The sequence below is a fragment of the Sebastes umbrosus genome, chromosome 17, assembly GCF_015220745.1.
Source record: "Sebastes umbrosus isolate fSebUmb1 chromosome 17, fSebUmb1.pri, whole genome shotgun sequence".
Classification (NCBI taxonomy): domain Eukaryota; kingdom Metazoa; phylum Chordata; class Actinopteri; order Perciformes; family Sebastidae; genus Sebastes; species Sebastes umbrosus.
Genome location: NC_051285.1, coordinates 16,593,997 through 16,616,705, shown reverse-complemented (window position 1 = coordinate 16,616,705; position 22,709 = coordinate 16,593,997). Strand labels below are relative to the sequence as shown.

The following is a 22,709-nucleotide window of genomic DNA, read 5'->3' as shown; positions in this document are numbered from 1 at the left end:
CCCACCCTCATGCCAAATTATGTCCCCTTTCTCTCTTTCTTTATTTTTTTCTTTTTGACTTTCTTTCTTTCCTTAACCTGCAGTAGGCAGAAAGTTTTTGGCCTCATTGGGCAAAAATTCCATAATAACCTTTCAGCATATTGTAATTAGTGTTCTGAGAGATAACTAGACTTCTGCACCTCCTCATGGCTCTGTTTTCACACTTTAAAAAAATCTAGCCCATGTCAGGAGACTTTGGCCAACCACAGGTAATTTCAGAGAGAGAGCGTTCCTATTGGCTGTGCTCCTGCTGGTGGGCGGTGCTTGGTATTTCCTCAATTGATCGCAACATGGTGGCTGGGTCCCAAACTTTCTCATTTTACAGCTAAGCAGTACACTACAAGATCTTTCCGAAAACATTTGGGGCGAGAAATAGGCATTACAGTAACAGAATATTGACTCATATTTGATCAGCGCTGCCTAGTTTAACCGTTTGATCGGAGTTCACGAGTGATTGACAGCTGCTCAGAGACGGCAGACTTCAGCTCGGCTCTGATTGGTTGATTTCCTCCGGTCTGTGAAATCTTGCAGATGCCATTAGGAGCACCGGAAAACACAGAGGCACATGATTTTTTTCAGTATAGGCTACCTGTCTCATGCACTACTGTCAGGATATAGTGACCATTTTATAAAAATAACTTTTTATAATCATATTTGTTCCATTTCTACCCACTGCAGCTTTCAGCACTACTTGTGTATTTGAATCCTTTATGATAACGTTGTCAACCCATGACCACATGTTTTGATAAAATGCCACATTCATTTCCAATGAGTGATAGGAACTCATGAAAGGCGTCTTTGTTTAAGGAGGCACAGTTACAGTGAGGCGCTTTAGCAAGTGGGAAACTGAGGTTTTTCTGAAGCACTGATGGTTCACTGTTTCCAAGCATTTGATTACAATGGGTTAATTGAATTTGATAGTTTACAGTTGCTGGTCAAACCGCTGGTATTGCATTAGTATGGATGGAGATCGTATCGTGTTGTTATTGTGTTCAATAAGTATCATCTTAAACTCGAGGCAGTGAACCATCTTGCCGCAATACTTCTGCCTTGATCTTCTGCTATGTTCTGAACCATCCAGACCTCTCAGTTCATCTGGATCAGGTCTGCTTAGTGTACCCCAGAGTCAGAACTAAACATGCAGAAGCAGCGTTCAGTTTTTATGCACCAAATATTTGGAACAAGTTCCCAGAAAACTGCAGGACTGCTCCAACTCTGAGTTCCTTTAAATCAAAGCTTAAAACTTTCCTGTTTGCTGCTGCCTTTTATTAAACCAGATAATGATCTTATACTGCAATAGAGCTTTTACTCTTGTGTGTTATACTCTATTTTAGCTTCTATCCTAGCTTTTATTTTTAGCTTGTTTTTATTTTCTAATCTTACTGTTTTTATAACTGTTTTAATTATGTCTTGATGTGCTTTTGCATTTTGTCGCAATCTTCTTGAATGTTTATGTAAAGTACTTTGAATTGCCCTATTGCTGAAATGTGCTCTACAAATAAAGCTGCCTTGCCTTTGAGAGGTCGACGCTGTGTTCCGTAGGGCGCTTAGAGAGTGACGACACTAGTTTTAGCCAATCAGTGAGTCGCTCTGCGGGCGGAGCGCATTGTTCAAAATCCAAACGCAGTCGGGTAAACTAGCTCAGCTGAGGCGCGTCAGAGGGCTTCGGATTCGAGGAGAAGGCAGTGCTAGTTTCAGGTAGCCTTAGATTTATCCCGGTATCTACGGTTTTGGTCAAGTTTTTGGCGACCTACACAGTAACTTAAAAACATTTAACGTTAGCTAACTTACTGGAATCCACGCGCTCAACACACCTTCGACACTCGAGGTAACGTTAAGTTAAATTTCTCTTTGGACTCTTCGATGCTAACAACAACAATGAACCTGTTACCCACGATACAACTGTGATAATACATGTTGACATAGCTAATAGAAAGGTTTTTATCCAGCTAGCCGACAGTAGCATTCTGGTGTTAGTTTGGTGGGAGTGACCACATTTACAAAATGTTCAAACAGGTTATAAGCTTCTCGTGCACGTTCAAACGTTAACTTACGTTAACTTTACGTACTGACGCACCCACGTCGTGTTTTGTTTGAAATTCTAATTCGCAGATATGAACGACAGTGAACTGTATCTGTAATGTTGTAACCTAAACTGTGAAACATACTAACGTACATTAACTGTGGGGAGAGTTAAACCAGCTTATGTTAACGTTGGTTATATGCATACCGGTTACAAGTTAGGATTATTACCTCGAAAACTTGCAATGTCTTACATAACTATTTGTAAAAAGATTTCATGCAATTCATCTAAACGGAACTGTTTCTGTGGGGGACTACCAGTACATAGCCGGAGCCATGCTAGTTATTTTTTTTTTTTTACATAACTGTTAGTAGACCATAAACATTTTTGTGCTCTGAATGCAGCACATGTATCTCCATGTGTTGTGTTCACTGACACTGCTGAGGCTCTCGTTTGGAGTTTGCAGGACTTTGTTAAACAACAGAGAAGCCCAATGCTGGCAAATCATTTTTTATTGATTTCAATAATGTCATTCTTCTGCACCATACTTAACTTGTCAGGACGCGTGATAGCCTGAGAAATCATTTTCCTTTAGACTAGTCTTGACTATTAAGAGCAAAGTAATCTTCAACCGGTGTCTGTGTTTACTCACCTTGTCTCATCATGACACGCCCTTATTTGAGCTATCCCTCTCATAAAAGTGAGCTGCTGCATATTCTTTAGTGATGGCCCAATTGTAGATTCCTTTTGTGCACTAAAATGTTTATTTATTAATTTCTTTATATTGTATCCTGATATATAGTGAGCCTATATGCAGGGACATTACAAGGTGGCTTTAAATTTAAACAACATTAGTTACATCAGACTGAACTGATGTAAATGACTGAGATAAGCCCCTCATTGTCAATCACCGTATTCTGCTTCCTTCCTGCAACAATAACCAACAACATACAATGTCTATGTACAAGTCAAGTGTTTCTGTAAGAGTCTAAACAAATAGAAATAGTGCGAAGGAATAAATGTTGAATGGGTAATGTAATAGTTACTTTACATTGTAGGGCTGTCCTGAATACCATTTTTTTTGGCTTCGAAGCTTTGGTGAGAAATAGTCGAAGGCATTTGAAGCTTCACAATGATCGCAGCTGACGTGGTCTTCTGTCTGTCTCCATCTCCCCCGTTTCAGTGCCTGGGACAGTGCCGCTGCCTTCACTACTGTACACAACACGCACCTCCACACCTAACAAACATGACCGTCGAGAATAACTAAAAAATAATTAATGTTGAATATGAATAATTTCTTGGGAGTAGTCCCTTTTTTATGGGCTATTTCGGGTTTTAATACATTATTATTACATCCAACCATTACCTGTAACCGCTTATCCTATTCAGGATCGTGGGGGCTGTAGCCGATCCCAGCTGACATTGGGGCGAAGGCAGGGTACACCCTGGACAGGTCGCCAGCATATATTATTATTACATACTTACTAAAAACAAAACAACCAAACACAAAGCATTCGAATACTGATTTGGAGGTCGATTACCGTGGCAATGGTCGAAGCCTCGAAGCATTCGGCTCAGCCCTATGCATTTCCTGGCTCATAGCCAGGTTTGAAACAGGTTGCCATTACTTCGTACTTTGAATTACGTCATATTTATTACAATTTGTCTTCTTGTTAAACAGGTAAGCATGGCGCTGTCCTCCCATATGGATGCCCCTTTGATGAGGACGAGGAAATTGCTGTGTTTGAGTCTACGGCAGCAGAGCATGGAGGCCTGTCCAGACCACGTCTACCTGAGATCTCTGTCATTTCCCCCGGCCTGGACACCCGGCCTTCCATTACAGAACTGGTGAGCGTCGACAGGAGTATGCCATTTTTGTGTTACAATGTACCCTGTGAAGTTTACATTGTAAACAAATGAGGTTTACAGTCAACATTTCTCAACAAAACATGTGAATCCCTAAAGTGTAACAAAAACATTTGCAAAGCCTTTTGTTAAATGTTTTGAAACTTACATTTTTTTTACATTGACTTGTTGTCTTCTCCTTCATGATTTTAAATTCTTCTATGTCGGCAACAAAACATTAAGATGTTTTAATTTGTGTCTCTAGAACTAGCAGTGAAACCTGCAGCGGTGAGACAAGGAAGCCGCGATGAAGGGAACACAGAGAGGGTGAAGGTTTTTCTGCGTATCCGGCCTCTTACGGAGACGGAGAATTGCAGGGGAGAAGAACAGGTGAGGACCATGATTCTGTGGGTAGATGTGAAAAGGTTGCCAGCTTGCTGTGAGGCTGCGTGAACTTTTTGTTTATAAATGTCACTTTTTTTGCACTACTCTTGCTTATCAACCTGGTTCTTCAACATCACTTTTTAAAGTTTTCCAGTGCCAAACCACCTCATCTGCCTTTTATATGGGGTGGCGGCGCTACAGTTGATATGCGCATTTGTTGCTTTTAGTACACCTGTACTCTGTGCTCAAGGTTCACTCTTTTTTTAGGGTTGTGTGGCTGTCCAAGATGAAGAGACTCTGCTGCTCAAAGCTCCAAAAGAATCTCAGAACATGAGGACCGCAGAGAGGGGCATCACCCAGAGCATGCACAAGTTCAGTTTCTCAAAGGTAGGAGGGTCACACTTGTGCATAGTGTTAAATAAACAGGTTGTTTATAATGAGGGCTGAAAGTGTTGCTGATTAATATAGGCTAATGAGTGTGCATAGCATCAATGTCAGCAATAAACATCAATAAGGAGGATGCTGAAGTAAAACATCCTTTAATATTTCTATTTTTAAAAGGCCACGCTGATGTTTCTCATCACCCATCTTTCATAGATCTTTGGGCCAGAGACCACACAGCAACAGTTTTATGAGTGCACGATGAAGAATATGGTGAAAGATGTGCTTCATGGAGAAAACCGACTCCTCTATACTTATGGTGTCACCAATTCTGGAAAGACTTACACTATTCAGGGTAAGATTTCCTTTCTTGAACACATCAGTACAAAGCCCAGGTTTGGTTGTGAAGTTAGTTTTTGCAGCTCTGTGGAATGGTTGTTGATGCTGATATAGCATTCTCAACGCTTCTGTGGTCAGTTAAAATGCAAATCTTAAGTCTCAAACTTTGACCCGCAGGCAGTGGGCGAGAGGCAGGCCTCCTGCCCCGGGCTTTAGCGTCTCTGTTCAGGAAACTGCAGGGCCGTCTCTATGGTGCCATGGACCTAAAGCCTGTCATGTATCAGGATGTGAGGCACCTTGACTCCGGAGAGGTCAGGGTGGAGGAAATCCGCAGAAACTCTCTGCTCAAAGAGGTAAACAGAAGAACACATTTTAAAGGCTGTGTGAAATTAAAAATGTAATTTCCTTGTGTCCCAGTATCTATTGCTGCCAAGTATATGTCAAAAATATATTGTTTTTCTGTCATTTTTAATATCTCACTCATCCTGAACTCGGGCATAGACCAAGAAATCCATCTAGTTCAATGTCAACCAACTTGTTTTAAGCCTGAAAAATATCCAGCTAGAATCAATGACACGACTCACAGTAAGTGCTCCAGATATAAAATGACATCTATATCTCCACTTACCTCTCTATAGAAAACAAATAACACTAACAACCAAGGAAGTAGTGTAGAAAGAGTTTATGTCTGAGTAAAGTAAAGGATTGTTATGGGTCTCTCTAAGTTGGTGTTTGGAGACATATGAGCTGAGATGGCAAATTATCTTTTTGTTTGTGTCCATTATGCAGTCTTAGTCCCACCAAGTTTTGAACTCTCAAATAAAAATGTCCAGCACCTGCTGCACAGCTAGCAGTTGAAGAAAATTGGACCCTTTTAATATAAAGTCTTTTGAGTATAAAGTTGTTATATTTAGGTGCTTTAATATTATTTTGGCTGATCTGAGTAATCGCATTACTTGAAGGATTAGAATGTCTTCTTGCCCACAGATATGAGCTGACGTTCTCTTTTTTTTGTTTGTTACAGGATGAGAACCTGGACCTCTCGTCGAGGTGGTACCACTACAACCTGGGACAGCGGTGTTGGAGGACTCTCCTCTACAAGTCACATGGCCACCCTGCTTGAAGGTGAGGAGGACAGCAGTGTATTCCAAATGAGACACATTTGGGACATTTTCAGAGTCTGTTGCACACCTTTTTTTTTTTTTTTTAAATATGCTCCTGAGCAAATGCAAGTACATTTATTGGGACTGCTGGTATGTTTAATAACATACACATCACATATTGTATCTATAAGAGTCTGGATATGGTATCGTTGACAAATTACAGATGAAGGCAATGATCTGGTACTAGACCGTGCAAATATGTCAACATGGTTTTACTCGTGTAAATATACCAAATTAAATTCCATTTGTAGTATACATCCAGTCCCTTTCATACTCAATACGCTGAACCCTGCCTCCATCACATTGAAATCATTACTGCCAGTGTAAAAGCCTGTTCTTTTGAAACTATCTCTGCAGACACTGACAGTGTTTGTCTGGAGCCGGACAGCCTTTCAAACAGTGGAGGAGATGATCTGGAGGAAGGGGTGCAGTTTTCTATCTGGGTGTCCTTCTACGAAATCTACAACGAGTTCCTTTATGACCTACTGGATGCTTCGCCCTCCCTGCTGCCCAGAAAAAGGGTCACACTGCGGCTGAGTGACGACAAGCAGGGCAACCCTTATGTGAAAGGTAACTTATTCACAGAATTGATGTTTATAGAACATGAAACCTGTTTAATTAATATGATGTATGTTACACTTCATTAAGCAGGAAATGATGCTTAAAAACTGTACGTTGCTTCTTTGGGTGTAAGTGCAACACCACCATATAAAAAAACACTGCAATGAAATACTCTGCTGTTTGCTTTATTTAGTATTCTTTTAATATTGTCATGTATATTTCTAAATAAATCTGTACAATAGCACATAAAACATGTTTTGCTGCTGCTTCTCGTGTTGCAGTATTATATATATTTTTTGCTTCTTCCTCTCGTTATATCAGACCTCGCCTGGATCCAGGTCCGCAGTGCCGAGGAAGCTTGGAGGATTCTGAGGGCTGGACGTCGTAACCAGAGCTTCGCCAGCACTCACCTAAACCAAAACTCTAGCCGCAGGTAGGAGCACATTCAACTGTTGCTATATTCTGATTTATTTTGACATATGTGTTTGGACGCACACTGATTTCATCTCTGCTAATAAATTTATCACCAACTCAGCCACAGCATTTTCTCCATCCGTGTCCTGCACGTCCGCCCAGAGGCAGATTCAGCCCAGGCCATGCACATCAGCGAGTAGTTAACCTTTATTTACCCACTCTAAATTTCAGCTTTGGTTGGTTTTAATTTTGGTATAGTTTGAGTTTACAAACCGTGCTGTGTCTTGCACCTTCTCCTTTTTAGACTGACTGTGTGTGATCTGGCTGGGTCTGAACGTTGTAAAGAGCAGCGTAACGGTGAGAGGATGAAGGAGGCCAACAACATCAACACCTCCCTTTTAACACTTGGACGCTGTATTGCTGCTCTGAGGCACAACCAGAACAACAAGTAAGTGTTTAACCGTAACTTGGTGATGAGGGTACACCACTGGTGATCACTCTTTTCGATGTGGTGGTGTAAAAAATAAGAAAAACCCACGTAACTCCTCTGGTAAGTGAACCTTTGAGTTTAGATTTTTTTCTGCTCCCAAGGTCAAAGATTAACTTTCATGCTCCGCTTCTTTCATGTTAAATTCTGCGATGCTAAAAATATTGTTCCATATCATATGAGGCATTGTTACCAAGTGCACCACGTATAAAATGTTTATTTTGTCAATGAGCTGTTTGAGAAAGAGCTACAATTTAAAAACCTTCCAACACTTCTCCACAGATCGCGAGCCCCTCAAGTGGTGCCCTTCAGGGACAGTAAACTTACCCGGGTCCTGCAGGGTTTCTTCTGTGGCCGAGGAACCTCCAGCATGGTGGTCAACATCAACCCGTGTGCCCCCATATATGACGAGACACTCCAAGCCCTCAAATTCTCAGCTATTGCTACTCAAGTAAAAAAAAAGTCTTGTACTGTACATCCAAGTTCTGTGATTTTTAGAGACAGATTGAGTCTGGCATGTAGGGATAAGACCAAAGAAAAAAAGACACTAAAACATTACTCCTATAATTTCAGCTGGTCCATGGCCCGTCAACAAAGACCAGAGTGGCCTACATCCTGTCCCTACTGCGTGAGCCAACACGCGGAAACGACAGCACGGTGATGGAAGAGGATGAGGATGAGAGTGATGTTGAAGACGGAGATATCACCATGTTAAATACTGAGGTAACCGCCTCTTCCATCATATGTGAGAGCTAAATATGTATTCCACACTTCCATAGCCAATTTTCTTTTTTGCAAAACAAGCTCGTCTCTAAAGCAATCCTAAAATGTTGCCATTACGTCTTTCAATGGGAGTTTTTTGCCTAGATGATGCCTTTTTAAGTTCAACTAAAGCCATTTCCTACCAGCCTTTTAAATGTCTAATAAACTGCCACTTTTCCAGTGTTCCTAACAGCTGACTGCTTTATTCAGGCTTTGCTGCAGGCTATTGATGTCCTGAAAAGAGAGGTGCAACGCCAGCGGGAAGAGAAAGAGGTTCTTGAGGCAAATGTGAGAGAGCAGGTGGTCTCTGAGATGATGGAGGTCATTTCTGGAATGCAAGATGGATTCAGGTGTGTGTCTCCTTTGTTTAGAGCAACCATTTTAAGATGCCTATTTAATACTAACCAGGCTGCATTTAGGACGTGAAAAAATACTATTTTTTATCATTTTTATGACATGCTATACTATGACTTTGTTCATGACATTTTTCGACATGCTTTACTATGATTTTTTTTAAAGACATTTTTCGACATACTATACTATGACTTCTTTTTTTTTCGACATACTATATTATGAGTTTTGTACATTTTTAGACATTGGCTGTATTTGTAACCGCCTACTACATACTATTACTGCAGTATACAGTGCATAATGCATGCTGCGTTCCTCAGAAGTATGCAGTATGAAACTGTTTAATTGATTTATTATGCAGTATGCTAGACCAGGCTTTAGCCTTTAAACCAGCTCTTAAAGAACTGAACATAAAAGGTACCACTATTGCAAGTATGACAAACAGGATCATCGAGGGGAGTCTGTAAATATATAACATTGCTTGACAAAATTTTCTCCAACTGCTTTTTCAGTTCCCGCAATAAAACGGTGAATGATATCCCTACAAATATTAGAGTAATGTTAAAACAGGTCTTGTTATAACATTAGTTAGTAACAGTAACATTAGTAAAGTATCTCTCTGCCCCGTCTGAGGCTGCTCTTTTCCTCGCCGCTGCCTGATGCTTTGTAGCTCTGGCCAGCTCACGAGCGGGCTATGCCTGTACTTGATTGTGGAACTTTTCAACTCGAAAAAGTCAACTTACTCTTTTTTGACATGTTATATTATGACTTTTCGACATGCCGTTGTGATTTTTTTAATTTATTTTTTTCTTCAACATACTGTATTATGACTTTTTTTTGGCATGCTATACTATGACTTTTAAATGTTTTTGACATACTATACTTTAACTTTTTTTCGATATACTATACTGACTTTTTAAATTACTTTTTGGTTTTCTCGAAATACTATACTATGACTTATGATTTTTTCGACATACTATATTATGACTTATTAATTTTTCGACATACTATACTATGACTGTTTTATTTTTTCAGCATACTATACTATGATTTTTTCAACATACTATGACTTTTATTTTCTTGACATACTGACGTTTTCATTTTTTCGACATACTGTACCATGACTTTTTAAATTATTTCAACATACTATACTATGACTTTATTTCATCATATTATGCGAAGACTTTTTAAAAAAATGTCCATGTGCTATACTATGACTTTATTTTTTCGACATACTATACTGTGACTTTTTTCGACGTACTATACTATAATTTTTTAATTTTTTAGACATACTATACTATGACATTTTTAATTTTTTCAACGTACTGTACTGTGACTTTTTTCAACATACTATACTAACTTTTATTCAACATACCATATTATGACTTTTTCATTTTTCGACATACCATGACTTAATTTTTTCCATGTACTATACTATGACTTTTTTTTCCTATATACTATGACTTTTTAATTTTTTCAACATACTATACTATGACTTTTTTTTGACATACTATGACTTTAATTTTTTCAACACACTGTACCTTGACTTTTATTTGTTAGAAAATACTGTAGTATGACTTGTTTTTTTGACATACTATACTATGACTTTTTATTTTTTCGCTATACTATACAATGACTTCTTTTGACATGCTATATTTTGACCTTTTGTCTTCTTGCCCTACAGTGAGACCTTGGAGGCAGAGAGGGCTCTAATCGAAGAGAGGTACGAAGACAAGATATCCAGCGTGCAAAAACATTTGAAGATATTCTACAGCCAGATGCTGACGGTGAGCGCTCAATCATCAGTCCTAAGTTTGCATTACTTTCAGATGGTTTCTGCCCTCATGGCATGTTTTCAATGCACACATAATCTGTAAAAATCTGCACTTCAGTTAAATGAGATCTTTCCTCAAATGCAATGCTTATCCACAGTGTAGTTATATTTGTAATGCTGTTGCTGTATCCATGCTAAGATATTTTTCACTAATTGTCTTTTCTTTTAGGAGCGTGATCAGGAGATTGAAGCTTTGTCCGCTGCCCTTGAAAAAAACAAGGTAGCTGAGCCGGTACGCGTGTCAGTGCCACAGGGAGACTTTGAAGGGCCTCGACGTTCTCAGCGTCTCACTACTCAAACAGAATTTGGCAGACTTCATGTCGAGCTTGACCAGTGTCGTGCTGAGCTACTCACCAAGACACAAGGTGACTAAAACACTGCCCTGATAATGTGTTGATGTTTGGATATTGTTAATTGTATTTGACTGTCTTGTTTTGCTTGCCTATGCAGAGCTGACAAAGCTGAAGAGACAGCTAGAAGTCCCAGGTTCAACAGGCACCCTCCCTGGTGCTGCTGACCGCAAGCTGGAGGACGGTCAACGGGTCAGTTACTGCTGTACCATATGAAATGCATCGCTTTTTTTTCTGCATGCGAGTCTCTTTACAGTCAGAAATATTAAAATTCTGACTTTTTTTTCTAACAGAATCTGCGTCAGCTGCGCCTGGATTTGCAGAGGCTCGGGGCGGACCTGCAGTCTGGTGAACGAGCCTGCTGTCGCAACACAGGAGGGGAAAGGCTGCGGCAAGCACTAACAGCTGCAGATGAGACACTGGCCAAACAGGTACAACAACAGATATGTATAGAACAATGAATTATTTTATAAACTGAGTTTTTCTGTAAATTGTTGAATAGGTTGCTCAGCCTTCTGTGTTCTGAAAAGAAAAAAAAAGCAAGATCTGTTTAAAGTGCAATTCAAAATTTAAAATATGTTTTTCTCTCCCTCTACTCTCTTCACTAACAATCTTGATATCTTGATGCACAGCTATCTTTTAAACAAAATCTAGGTTTCTAACCTCTGCACCAGGCGAATTACTGTGCAAAAGCATGATCAAGAGTTTCATTTTGGCTCACATTTCTGTTCCAACCTCCCACCTTACTCTTCTCCTTAACTTCCCCCTTGGTGGTCTTGTCTAACCCTGTTGACTGACTTCTTCTTAGGACCAGATCCTATTGGACCTCCAGAATGGTCTGATGGTTGTAAAGGCTGATTTAAGGCGGCAAGCAGAAACCCTGGCCCAGACACAGGCTCTCCGACCCCAGCTGCCCACCACCACCACACCAGGTTCCTGCAAGAAGAGGGGCTGTGGGGCTGCTGCTGCACCAAGTGACACTGAGAACCGGCCTCCGCAGAAACGCCCCTTTTTCCAGTCTCTCTTCCCGACACGTACCCCAACACGTAAATACAACACTCGTGCTGTTGAAGAAGCAAACCTTACCCCTTACTCACAGATCTTGCGGTCTCGCCAGCAGTCTCCACCTCGCAGCCCCCTCCTCACCACTCGTAGTCTCAGGGGAAAGTACTGAGCTCTTTGGAGCATCTTTGATATTATGCAAAAGGTTATATTTGCTGGTAACTTTATAGTATTTTTATATTGCTTTGTATATATTCACTTTTTGACAAATACAGTCATTATGTTCATACCAGTAAAACAGTTATGCTGTAACTAGGATTGCAGTGCACTACTAAGGGAATTGAGATGATCTTGAGGAGTAAAGCTGTTCAGTGGCTGATAAGTTATGGGCTGTATGGTAAGAATAGTGCATGTGTGTGTTGCTAGCCTTTACAAAGAGAAACAGAGTCCCAACAGGTATGCTTTATTTCAACTATTTACATATATACAGCATTGATGAGGCATGACTGCAAGTCCAAACGGGTCTTTGTTCTACATGTTGTGTGTGTGTGTGTATATATGTAAATAGTTCAAGGTGTCTCCTCTTTGCACTGAGTGTTTGTGCTCTGAAAGGATCTTTGTGCTTTTTTTTTTTACACTGTTGAACTAGCCTTGAATTATACAAAAGCTACATGTATATTAAAAAAATCTATTCAAAACCATATGCATTTCAGTTCACTGAGGTATATACACATCAGGCTAACTGTCCCCAGCATTTACTGCAACAGCTTTGTTTTTACATTTGCAGCATAGAGTTTGACTTATCCTGGACAAAAATGATAAAGATGGCAAATTTTGATATCAACAAGTAGGTCCTTCCAACACTGTCTTTTGGCAAAGTCAAACCCCCCCCCCCCCCCCAAGCAGTTGGATAAACAAATTGTCCATTTTCCAAGTGAATAGGAGGGTGGTCAGGGTGTAAAGGAGATGAGGTTCAGTGGAGACACCCTCCTGACGGGAGTGTTGTTGTTTGAGAGCGGCGCAAACAGATCTGCTGATGGCGTCTCAATCTGATCTCTGACCTGTGAAATCTGCCTCAACAGAGCCTTTCCCTCTTCGCGAGCCTGCAAGCAGAGTGACAATTGACATTAGTTAGGGGCTGATCACACCAAGACGCGCCACTACAGGCATCTCTGCTTCCAAAGCGCGTAGAGCAAAACAGCGGCTGTGTTCTTGCAACCACAACGGGAAGATTTGGTCTCTCTCTCTCTTACAGTAGCCCACATGAATCTATCACAATATGGCTTCTCCGTAGCTCTGTCTGCTAGCTAGCACTACACATCTACCGACATCCAAGGCTTATTGAAAGTGGCTGGGCTATGGGGTATGACACATACGCATTGTAACTGGAGCTGTGGTCGTGGGTAAGTTGATAATATTTCTAATTTTTATGCTTGTCTAAAAACCGCGACACATGGCGCAAAAGAGGGGTGCATGGCAGGCACACTGTACCATAGGAAAACAATGTTTTTTTCTAGTGACGCACCTCGGTGTGATCAGCCCCTATGTTCCAATGTTACTACTTACATTCTACTACAGCAACTAGAACACAGTGGTCAAATTATGCAGGCACACTTACGTCATTGTAGTCACAACAGCGCTGAGCGCAGAGGGATGCCTCATCGTAGAGCTTGTTCTTGAAATAGTACTGACCCAGGTACCGCAAGGCTGTGCTCACCTCAGCATGCTCCAGCTGTTCCTGTGATGACAAGATTTTATTAGAAATGGATTTCTTCCAGACAAATACAATACAGGCATGTGGACATTATATCCTTTTTTTTAATAATTAACATCTCAATTCAAAGCCAAAGGCATTGATCTGCTGCTATAACTGTCCAATTCTGGAAAGACTTAAGTGAGGTTGGGTCTTTCCAGTTCATCTAAAAAAAAAAAAAAAAAAGTCATAGTATAATTATGTTGAAAAATATTTAAAAGTCATAGCATAGTATTTCATAAAAAATTCAAAAAAGTTATAGTATAGTACGTCGAAACATTTTTTAAGTCATAGTATAGTATGTAGAAAAAAAAGTCATAGTATAGCATGTCAAGAAAGACAGTATAGTATGTGGGGGAAAAAGTAAAAAAAAAAAGTCATAGTACTGTATAGTATATCAAAAAAGTCATTGTATAGCATGTTGAAAAAAGTCCTGGTATAGTATGTCGATAACAGTAAAAAAAAAAAAAAAAGTTATAGTACAGTATGTTGAAAAATGAAATGTCATGAAAATTCATAGTATGGTAAGTTGAAAGTCGTGAAAAAAGTCATACTACAGCATGTCGAAAAATATCAAAAATGTCATAGTATATGTCAAAAAAAGTTTCAGAAAAGTCATATTACAGTATGTCGAAAAATGTCATTTAACTTTAGGGGACAAACCCAAACCACTAGTACAGCCCAACATCAAAACTATACATGAGTTTGGGGACAGGAGTGTCAAAAATCTGCATATCTATTCAGATACTTTGAAGTGCTTACCCCACAAGAAAAAATGTCTTGGATGTAAAGCATGTAACACTGGGCAGCATCATCAGACTCATTCAGCTGTTCATGGAGCCTGCCAAAGGAATAAGCAGATTCACATTTAACCCCCATTTCTGGGTGATACAATTAACATGTTGACATATGACAACGGGAAAAAGATGCAGATCGGATCTTCATTTTTGTGCTTAAGTGTTAAAGAAAATGTCATGTAAATTGCTGTTTTTTCAGTTGTATTTCCTCAGGATACAGTGAAAGACACTTACTTTGCCAACTTGAGTAGAGCCATTTTCTCTACATCTCCAACAGAGTATGCCCTCCAGTAACACTAGACAAAAATAGAATGTAAAAAATAAGCCAGGGAAGAAGCCAGGGATCTTTTTCAGGAAGCTTAGTGAATCTATTACACAAACCAGGTATCACTGGCAGTTTTAACACGTGTACCTTCTTGGCTTCCACTTGCTGCGACAGTTTTTCGTAGCTTTCTCCCAGTGCAACCAACATGCGTGAGTCATTGGGCCTAGAAATATACATAATTGTATGTCAAAACAAATAGTGAGCATTTGGTGTATGAACAATGCATATTTTAACAGTTTTTCTTTTCTAAATAATTTTCATTCTTAGTCAAAACTAGGGCTGTCCCGAAAAAAAAATTTGGGCTTCGAAGCTTCGTGGAGCAGCACGGCGCAGCAGGCTGACATGTTCTTCTGTCTGTCTGGCTGCCGCTGCCGCAGCCGCAATACTGTACACACACGCACCTCTACACACAACAAACAGTGATATCCATCTGAGAATAACTAATAATAATTAACGGTGAATATGAATAAAAAATAATGTTGTGGAATTGTTCTTATTTCGTGTGCTATTTTGGGATTTACACATTATTACATATATAGATAAAAATAGAAAAATTTAAAAAAAAAAGTTTTCAATTAGTGATTGTGAGGTTGAATACCATGGCAACGGTAGACGCTTCGAAGCATTCGGGTCAGCCCTTGTAAAAAACCTGCATAAAACACTTTTTGTTGTCAAAATCCGTACCTGAGCTGGTGAGCCTTTCGATAATAGTACAAACAGTAAAAGGGCATCTTGAGGATCTCATATGTCTGACCCAGGCCATACCAGGCACGGTAGTCCCGCTTGTTCACTTCAATGGCGTGCCTGATAAAAAAGAATATATGTTAAAAACAAGAAAACAACCCGCAACAACAATACAGCTGGTATGAATCCTTCACACTGCTGTGAAAGGTCTGGCAATAAGTGAAAAATCCCATCATTTACACATTGAACAAGACACTGAGATATCCACCAAAATAAGGGCCATCTGTGCTCTACTATGTAGAAGATGTCTTCAGTCTGACCTGTAGGCCTGGATGGCAGCCGAAGCATTCTTCATTTCCATGTATTCGTGACCCATGAGGGTCCAGGCACCGAGGCATCGTGGGTTCAGTTTGAGGGCCCGCTGGAAGTACAGTGCTGCCTTCTCATGCTGAGAGCGTAAGCTATAATAGTTACCTGTGGATGACACACACAACTTATTACACAAATTACTGTAATTCAAAATGATACCTTAACCCTCTGAGGCCCATGGGATCCGAACCAACTTAACTGAAAGTTTTAGAGCTAGAGTGAAGGTCCTGACATATGAAACTAGAAAAGCTAAGGGATCCATTGGTATCAACCATGTTAGCTTGGCAAGGAAAAACTGGCATTGCCATTTTGACCTCTGACCTCTAGATATGTGAATGAAAATGGATTCTATAGGTACCCACGATTCTCCCCTTTACAGACTTTATGATAATCACATGCAGTTAGGGGCAAAAACCATGCAGTATTTTGAATGCAAACCTATTCTAAAAATGGTGTATTTGAATATTTCTGCACACTGGGGTCCCTAGACAGTGTTGGAATTACATAAATGGGGTATGACTGGAAAGCTGAGTCTCTTGTGGATCCAATGAGCCTAATTGTATTCACGTGTGATGATGTTAGTCCCCATGGTAGCCATTTCATTGTAGTGAGACCATTTTTTTTAACTTGAGCTCACTGTATAAAATGACCTGTGGTGACCTCTAGGATAATCACAGCCTCATGAAACTTTATAACCACAAACTACAGACTTAGGGCATTCAGAGGATGGATGGCTTTCCTAGGTAGATTGACAATAAGGGGGTTTCTGAGCAGTTTCCAGAACAGAAGTGCTCGCCATCTAGTCACCAAAAAATGCAATTCTTGCAGAAATCTCCAAATGACAAAAGTTTTTGATGCCAAGTCACAGCATGGCTTTTTCTATGGTGTTCCTCAAGGTCTTGGTGTCTTAAGGTGGTATTTTGGAGGGATTATTGATCATTTTTGATCAATTCTCAAGTGGTAAAAAAAGTGCAACAATGGTATCAACCCCAAAATTGCTGTAACAACTTGTGAAATATAAGTGCACATGGGAATGGCCATCATATACTTCCATTATAATAATCTCAGCCCTTATACACTTTTACAATTTATTTCTATTTAATTAATGTTTATTTCCAATTTATGACTACACAACACAACACAAGACAACAACTTGAAACAGTGCTGAGCATCATCTCTAATTAATCTTCAAGTTTCCAGCTTTCAGATGATGCACACCCCTCTATGTAACAAAAATGGGTGTATGTGTCTCAGAGGGTTAAAATCGTTGTCTGACCCGCTGACAAATCTTTATAGGATATAAAGAACAAAAAAGCAAGCTAATACAACTGTGGAGCTGAAACCAATATTTTTGTACTTTATATTTTGACAAGTTACGCCACATTTTATGTACAGTGGAAACCGCTTATAGTGATTACAGTTAAAGTGATCAACCGCTTATATGGATCAAAAAGTTTGGGACAGAATCATTCCTATACCAACGCTGTTGAAATAATTTGCTTATAGTAATCAAGTAGTCCGCTTACAGTGTTCATTTTGGGTCTTTTCATACATGACAACATATCGAAAAACATTTTAAAACTGAGACCAATGATAATTTTTGTTTTGTCTTTTACTTTATTCCCTTGATACTTTGCCTTGCAGACAGCCTGCTTTCCAGCTTGATACTTGCGCTGCATGCACATTGATATCACAAAGGGAAATTCCGCTGAATGAAAAACGAATGCTTACGGGGAAAGATCGGTTGTTCAAGATCAGATTGGCTCAACACTTACCGATAACACAGCACGTCTCCACTCTGTACTTGTCGATCTCCACCAGGTTGTGGGCCAAGTAGCTCAACTCTGGCTTCATGCTCTGTGGAAGCATTCATTACCATCAGCAACAGAAAACAAAAAAACATCTTTGGATTTATTAACTACACTGAAAACTTGTGGTCAAATAAAAACATCAAAAGAATATAGTGAACCCTTAAGTGTCTTAAGTGACTGAAGTGTTCTTGTGCAAGGCCCTTCATCCCTACTGGCTGATATTATTTAGATCTCTTACCCCCCTGTGAAAACACAGTTCTGCTATGCTAATCAATATGGCATCACATTACAAATGGTGAACTCACTTTGACATAGAGCAAGTTGGAGAATGTGTCCATGTTGTCGATACGATACGGATCCTGCTCCCTCAACTCGTTGAAGAGAGCCAAAGCTTGGTCAATATCTGATATAAATAGAAACAAGAGAGCTGTAAAGCTGCGATCACATGAGGCAAAGGCAGAGGACAAAGCGCAGCGCAGGTATAATATGTCATAAAAAGTGTGAAAGGAACAATATTCATTGTTTCTAGGCAACAACAACAGTTGCAGCTGTTATTTAATTGGTTGCGCTTTGAAAGGCCATCTGCAACCAAGGTCAAAGTTGAAATAATTTGATCTTTGAGCGCAGCACTTCCAAACCACTCTCCCCATAGGAAAACAATGGCACAGCAAATGCAGCGCGATTTTAAACCTGCCCCATCACATTCTTCTGACAGGCAAAATTCTTATTGAAAAGGTAGAAAATATACCTCTGATGTTGTGGTAGGCGACAGCAATCTGTGAGATGATGTAAGTGCTCTTAGAAAAGCCGGCCTCGATGAGGTTCTGGTATTTCTGCAAGGCTTCTTTGATCATCTGCAGCTCTGTGTACATGTGGGCCATGAAGAAGTCTTTAATCCAGCAGTCTGGCAGAGACAGTGACTTCAGCTGGGGAGAAAGACCAAAAGAAGAAAAGTAGATGGAATCATTTCAGTCCATATAATTGCCTGAGATTGATCTTTTTATACGTTTATTTGCATTGACTGAATATGAGAAAGTTTTTGTTTTGTTTCTGAGACATAAAGTTAAGTTTAAAAGTCATGAGGCTGTGTTGTGAGGATTGATTAGGTGACCAGGTTACTGTGGACCTGAACACATGAAGTTAATGTGTAAACACAAAGGTGGTTACCTACCATTTCAATGTTGGTGACAAGGTTACTAAGTTCCAGCCAGGCTCCCCAGTGTAGAGGAAGTGCGTGAATTGCCTCAACGAACACCTCCACCGCCTCCTTCAGTAGATCCAGCTTTCGTAGCACCACCCCATACCTGTGTTCCCACATCCACAAACACACACATGTATACAGTTTATGAGCAGTCCACTGTCTTCCTCTGTCTAATCTGAGGAAACACTTTGGAGGAAAAGTTCTTACAGATACAGGGTGAACCCGTCCAACTCTCCTGTAATGTGCTTCTTACTGAGCTCAACCCTCAGTTCTCGCAAGGCTTCATTGCGCACCTGACCCTTCTCCAGAGGGCCTAGTACCACACAGAAAAACACAAAATTGTCAAATGTTAAAAGGATAACTAAAGTAATTTCTGTTCTCTTAAAACGTCGAAACAGACAAGTCCTCACCCAGGCTGTCCACAGTCTCATCGTCTTTCTTTTTCTCGCCTGACTGAAGACAAAAGAAGGAAACTTTCAAAATAGTTCACAAGCATTACAATCAAAGTGAAAGCAGTCGTGTCATGAAATGAAATCGAGGCTCAAAGGATGTTGGCTTGATATCTACAAAATCTTACCAGATAGCGAGAATACATATAGAGGAAATAAGCCTTCTGACTGCAGCAGCCTTTCAGAAAGTAAGCAGAACGGTCATACTCTTTCAGGTCAAAGTAAGGATTTGGCCAGGGTAAGTGCATCCAGGTCTTGTGCATCCTCCTGTATTTGGGAAAGACAATGAACAAGAAAAGTCATCCTAATCATGTTTATGAAGTCAATTTCATTACTGGAAAAAAAAAAGATTAATCTCATTGACAAACAAATGGGCTGTCCCATCCATGTGTAGTGTAGTAACTGTATGGGTGACTTCTGAACACATGATTATGAGCCATTTTTGTGTCTACATCAAAAACTGTCACCAGGGGGCAGTATAACATTTCCCTCCCAGCAAGAAGGACACAATTGATTAACATTAAATGGCTGCAGCTTTGCACCTGATAGTTTATTTCTTCCTTGCGTAAGACAGTTGACTAACTGTTTAATGCTTTAACGTCTTTGCATCTTTATTTTCTTGTTGCCAACAAATCCCATGAAAAGACCAACACTAACAATGAATGGATCCTACTAACAAGTATCACCCGTGTAGGTTGTTTATTCCTCTGTGCCACAGACCATCATTGTAGTCCAAAAACTACAAAAAAAAAACATAACATAAATGATTAGATCACACCATTCCACTGGGTGACATGTTCCTTTATTACGATGAACATGGGCACTGTAGTTTATTTCTGAGATCCCACATACATTGTCCTTGTGGCTGAAAGATAGTCCCCAACAAATTCACTATTTATTCCTGTTTAAGCTGAGTAACCTCAGCTAAAAACTACAGATACCAGCTGTTTTTATGGAATTAATTAGGCCAGCCCTTTGAGAAAGGTCGTGTCTAGAAGGTAACCCACAAATTGCGAAATCTGGTCTGAAATCTGCAAAAACTTTCAAAAAATCTTGCAAGACTCGCTATCCGATGACCTATCCTGACCTTAACTATTAGAGATCAATGCCTAACCTTAACTATTAGAGATCAATGCCTATAACCTTAACTATTAGAGATCAATGCCTAACCTTAACTATTAGAGATCAATGCCTATAACCTTAACCATCTCGTGAGAGTTTCCCCAACTCGTGGGTTTCCTTCTAGACACGACCTTTGAGAAATGAAACTACATATTTGTTTCCTATTTTTAAATACTTAAAGGAACCAATGGGGTTGGAGGCCCATTGGTGGGGGTTAAGGCCCTTACACACCAAGCCGACGGTCGGCCACCAGACAGTTTGGGGCCGTCAGTGAGCATCCGTCGGCCTAGTTTTTTCGGTGTGTCCTTCACCGACGGCTCTAGACTGCCCGTGTTGGAGGTTTTTCGTCCAATTCAGCATGTTGCTGTTCAGCTTGTTGCTGTTCAGTTTAAACGAGTCAGAGCACGAGAAGAGAAACGGAAGTGAGGAAAGCAAGCCAACGAGTAAAGTCAAGAGGAAGAACACGGAAGGCTCTTCTCATTATTCATCTTCATCTCATCTGATCATTCCAATACACAGATGTTTTCACAACGACATGGCCATCTGGAATGAAGCTAAGTAATGAGTGAGAGTGGTGTGCAAATGTTCGGCAGACGCCGCTTTATGTCATGTACTGTATGTATCATAACAACGGCTTGTATATACGAAAAGTCTTCTGGTTACCACGACCTGCTGGTGTGGAGAGTTATTTCATCTCACGCAGGCGCAGAACGTGCGTGGTAGTTGGCCGTCGGCTGAAGTCTTTACGCTGTGTTCGAGTGCAACTTTTTTGGCCATGGCTAAGGCGATGTGAGGCGGGTCGGTGTGTCCCAGCTTTAGGGCTGAATTTTGAGTAAATGTGTATTATATGATGTACAAAACATCTAGTATATTTCATTTGATGGAATGGTAACGCAGTCATAAAACATTGGATTCTTAGGTTTGAATATTTCACTTTGTCAATATCACACAGGACACACAGAAAAAGAATATACTATATATATATGTGATACTGACAGACGGCAGGATATATGATTTATAACCCTATGTTACTTCAAGTTACATGTCACATTTAATTCATCACATTTAATTCATGTCTAATTATCTTTTGATATGTTTAGATACATTTTCTTTTTTTTCTGTACTGTTTTTTGTAAGTATTACATTGTTTTTATTGGATTGTTTTCCACTGTTTGGTTAGGTCTTTCTGCACATTTTGTGTACTTCTTGTTGTTGTTTAACTTTTGTTGTATTTTTTAAATTATGTTAGTTTAGATCTTTCTTCCTTTTTTGTTATAGTTTTTTTTATCCTCTGGGGTTGGGGGAGGTCTTTTGTATAAGCCTGTGGCTTCTTGACCTCTCCTGACACATTTCTTTATTTGTTATTTTCATTGACTGGATTTTGAGCAGTTTTATATATGTGCAAATGAATAAAAATAAAAAGGGGAAATTGAGGTAAACTGGATGGTAGGTAATTCAAATGATATGAGTACTAACTAAACACAGAACAGCCGAGGACCTGGCAGTGTACAAACCTCAGTGAAAGGAGGTGATGGGGGTAATTCATTCTTGGGAAGACGATCCAAAGCAAATGCCAGTTCAGAAGCCCTAAAAGGTAAACACAGGAAGCATGGACGTTAACATCACTGCCAGAGAACAGCCTGCAGTCAGTTTATCACACCAGACTTCTTCTTGTAGCAAAGAAAACACCACAACGTCACTTTTTCTTAAGTCACACTATGTCCAGTAACGTTACACATCATGTTAGCGTTAATATCTTAACAAAATCAGTGTTGTATATTCAGCTAACTTTAGCTACATGATTATAATGAGACTAGTAAACAGCGATGCTAACGTTAGCTAGCTAACTGCCTGGTAACTAGCGGTAACGCTAACTCCTAACGTTATAGGTAACAGGGCAACAGACAGTCAGTTAACGGGACATGTTAGAGACAGTCAGTCTCACCACTTGGCGCTGTGTAACAGTCCTCTTTCTTTACAAAGCGATATCACGGATATGAGCTGTTTCTTGATTTGGACCAGGTCCCCAAACTCACTACAGAGAGCCGCCATTTTCATATTTCACCAAGCAAGTACGCGATTGGTGGAAGTTACAAAGAGCTAGTCCCGCCCACCAGGAATGACGTCACTTCTGCTTCCTCCTTGCTTCCAAAATAAAAGAAATACTGTTGTCGATATTTTTGTCTGGTCAGAAATACACAGCATTTACAATATTACATTTAATATATTTTAATTTATCTTTTTCTTTAAAAAAAATCACAGA

General features: G+C 39.9%; 2 protein-coding genes across 2 annotated transcripts; one reads left to right on the top strand and one right to left on the bottom strand.

Moving 5' to 3' along the window:
- The first annotated feature begins 907 nt into the window (after positions 1-907).
- Positions 908-12,596, top strand: kif20a (kinesin family member 20A). Its single transcript, XM_037749175.1, has 20 exons — positions 908-985; positions 1,613-1,721; positions 3,744-3,926; positions 4,173-4,297; positions 4,559-4,678; positions 4,889-5,027; positions 5,189-5,408; positions 6,036-6,136; positions 6,532-6,744; positions 7,057-7,168; positions 7,271-7,345; positions 7,454-7,597; positions 7,919-8,087; positions 8,210-8,359; positions 8,609-8,748; positions 10,434-10,536; positions 10,753-10,948; positions 11,034-11,125; positions 11,227-11,364; positions 11,742-12,596. Exons 1-20 carry the CDS (start codon positions 908-910, stop codon positions 12,105-12,107), a joined length of 2,973 nt encoding a protein of 990 aa, XP_037605103.1. The 3' UTR covers positions 12,108-12,596.
- On the bottom strand, positions 12,515-22,504 carry cdc23 (CDC23 (cell division cycle 23, yeast, homolog)). The gene is given in 17 exon segments (XM_037748695.1): positions 12,515-13,038; positions 13,554-13,673; positions 14,451-14,529; positions 14,720-14,781; positions 14,898-14,973; positions 15,495-15,614; positions 15,815-15,968; positions 17,639-17,720; positions 17,980-18,077; positions 18,423-18,600; positions 18,846-18,978; positions 19,083-19,188; positions 19,286-19,328; positions 19,453-19,548; positions 19,550-19,591; positions 21,961-22,033; positions 22,392-22,504. Coding segments are annotated over 17 exon segments (1,728 nt in total). The 3' UTR covers positions 12,515-12,885.
- Positions 22,505-22,709: the final 205 nt, after the last annotated feature.

What these genes read in the sequence shown, in the direction of transcription:
- kif20a (XM_037749175.1), top strand. Translation starts at nt 908, where the DNA reads ATGGTTCACTGTTTCCAAGCATTTGATTACAATGGGTTAATTGAATTT. An exon ending in CAGGCCATGCACATCAGCGA is followed by an intron (nt 7,346 to 7,453) that starts GTAGTTAACCTT and finishes TCTCCTTTTTAG; the next exon opens with ACTGACTGTGTGTGATCTGG. An exon ending in GGAATGCAAGATGGATTCAG is followed by an intron (nt 8,749 to 10,433) that starts GTGTGTGTCTCC and finishes CTTGCCCTACAG; the next exon opens with TGAGACCTTGGAGGCAGAGA.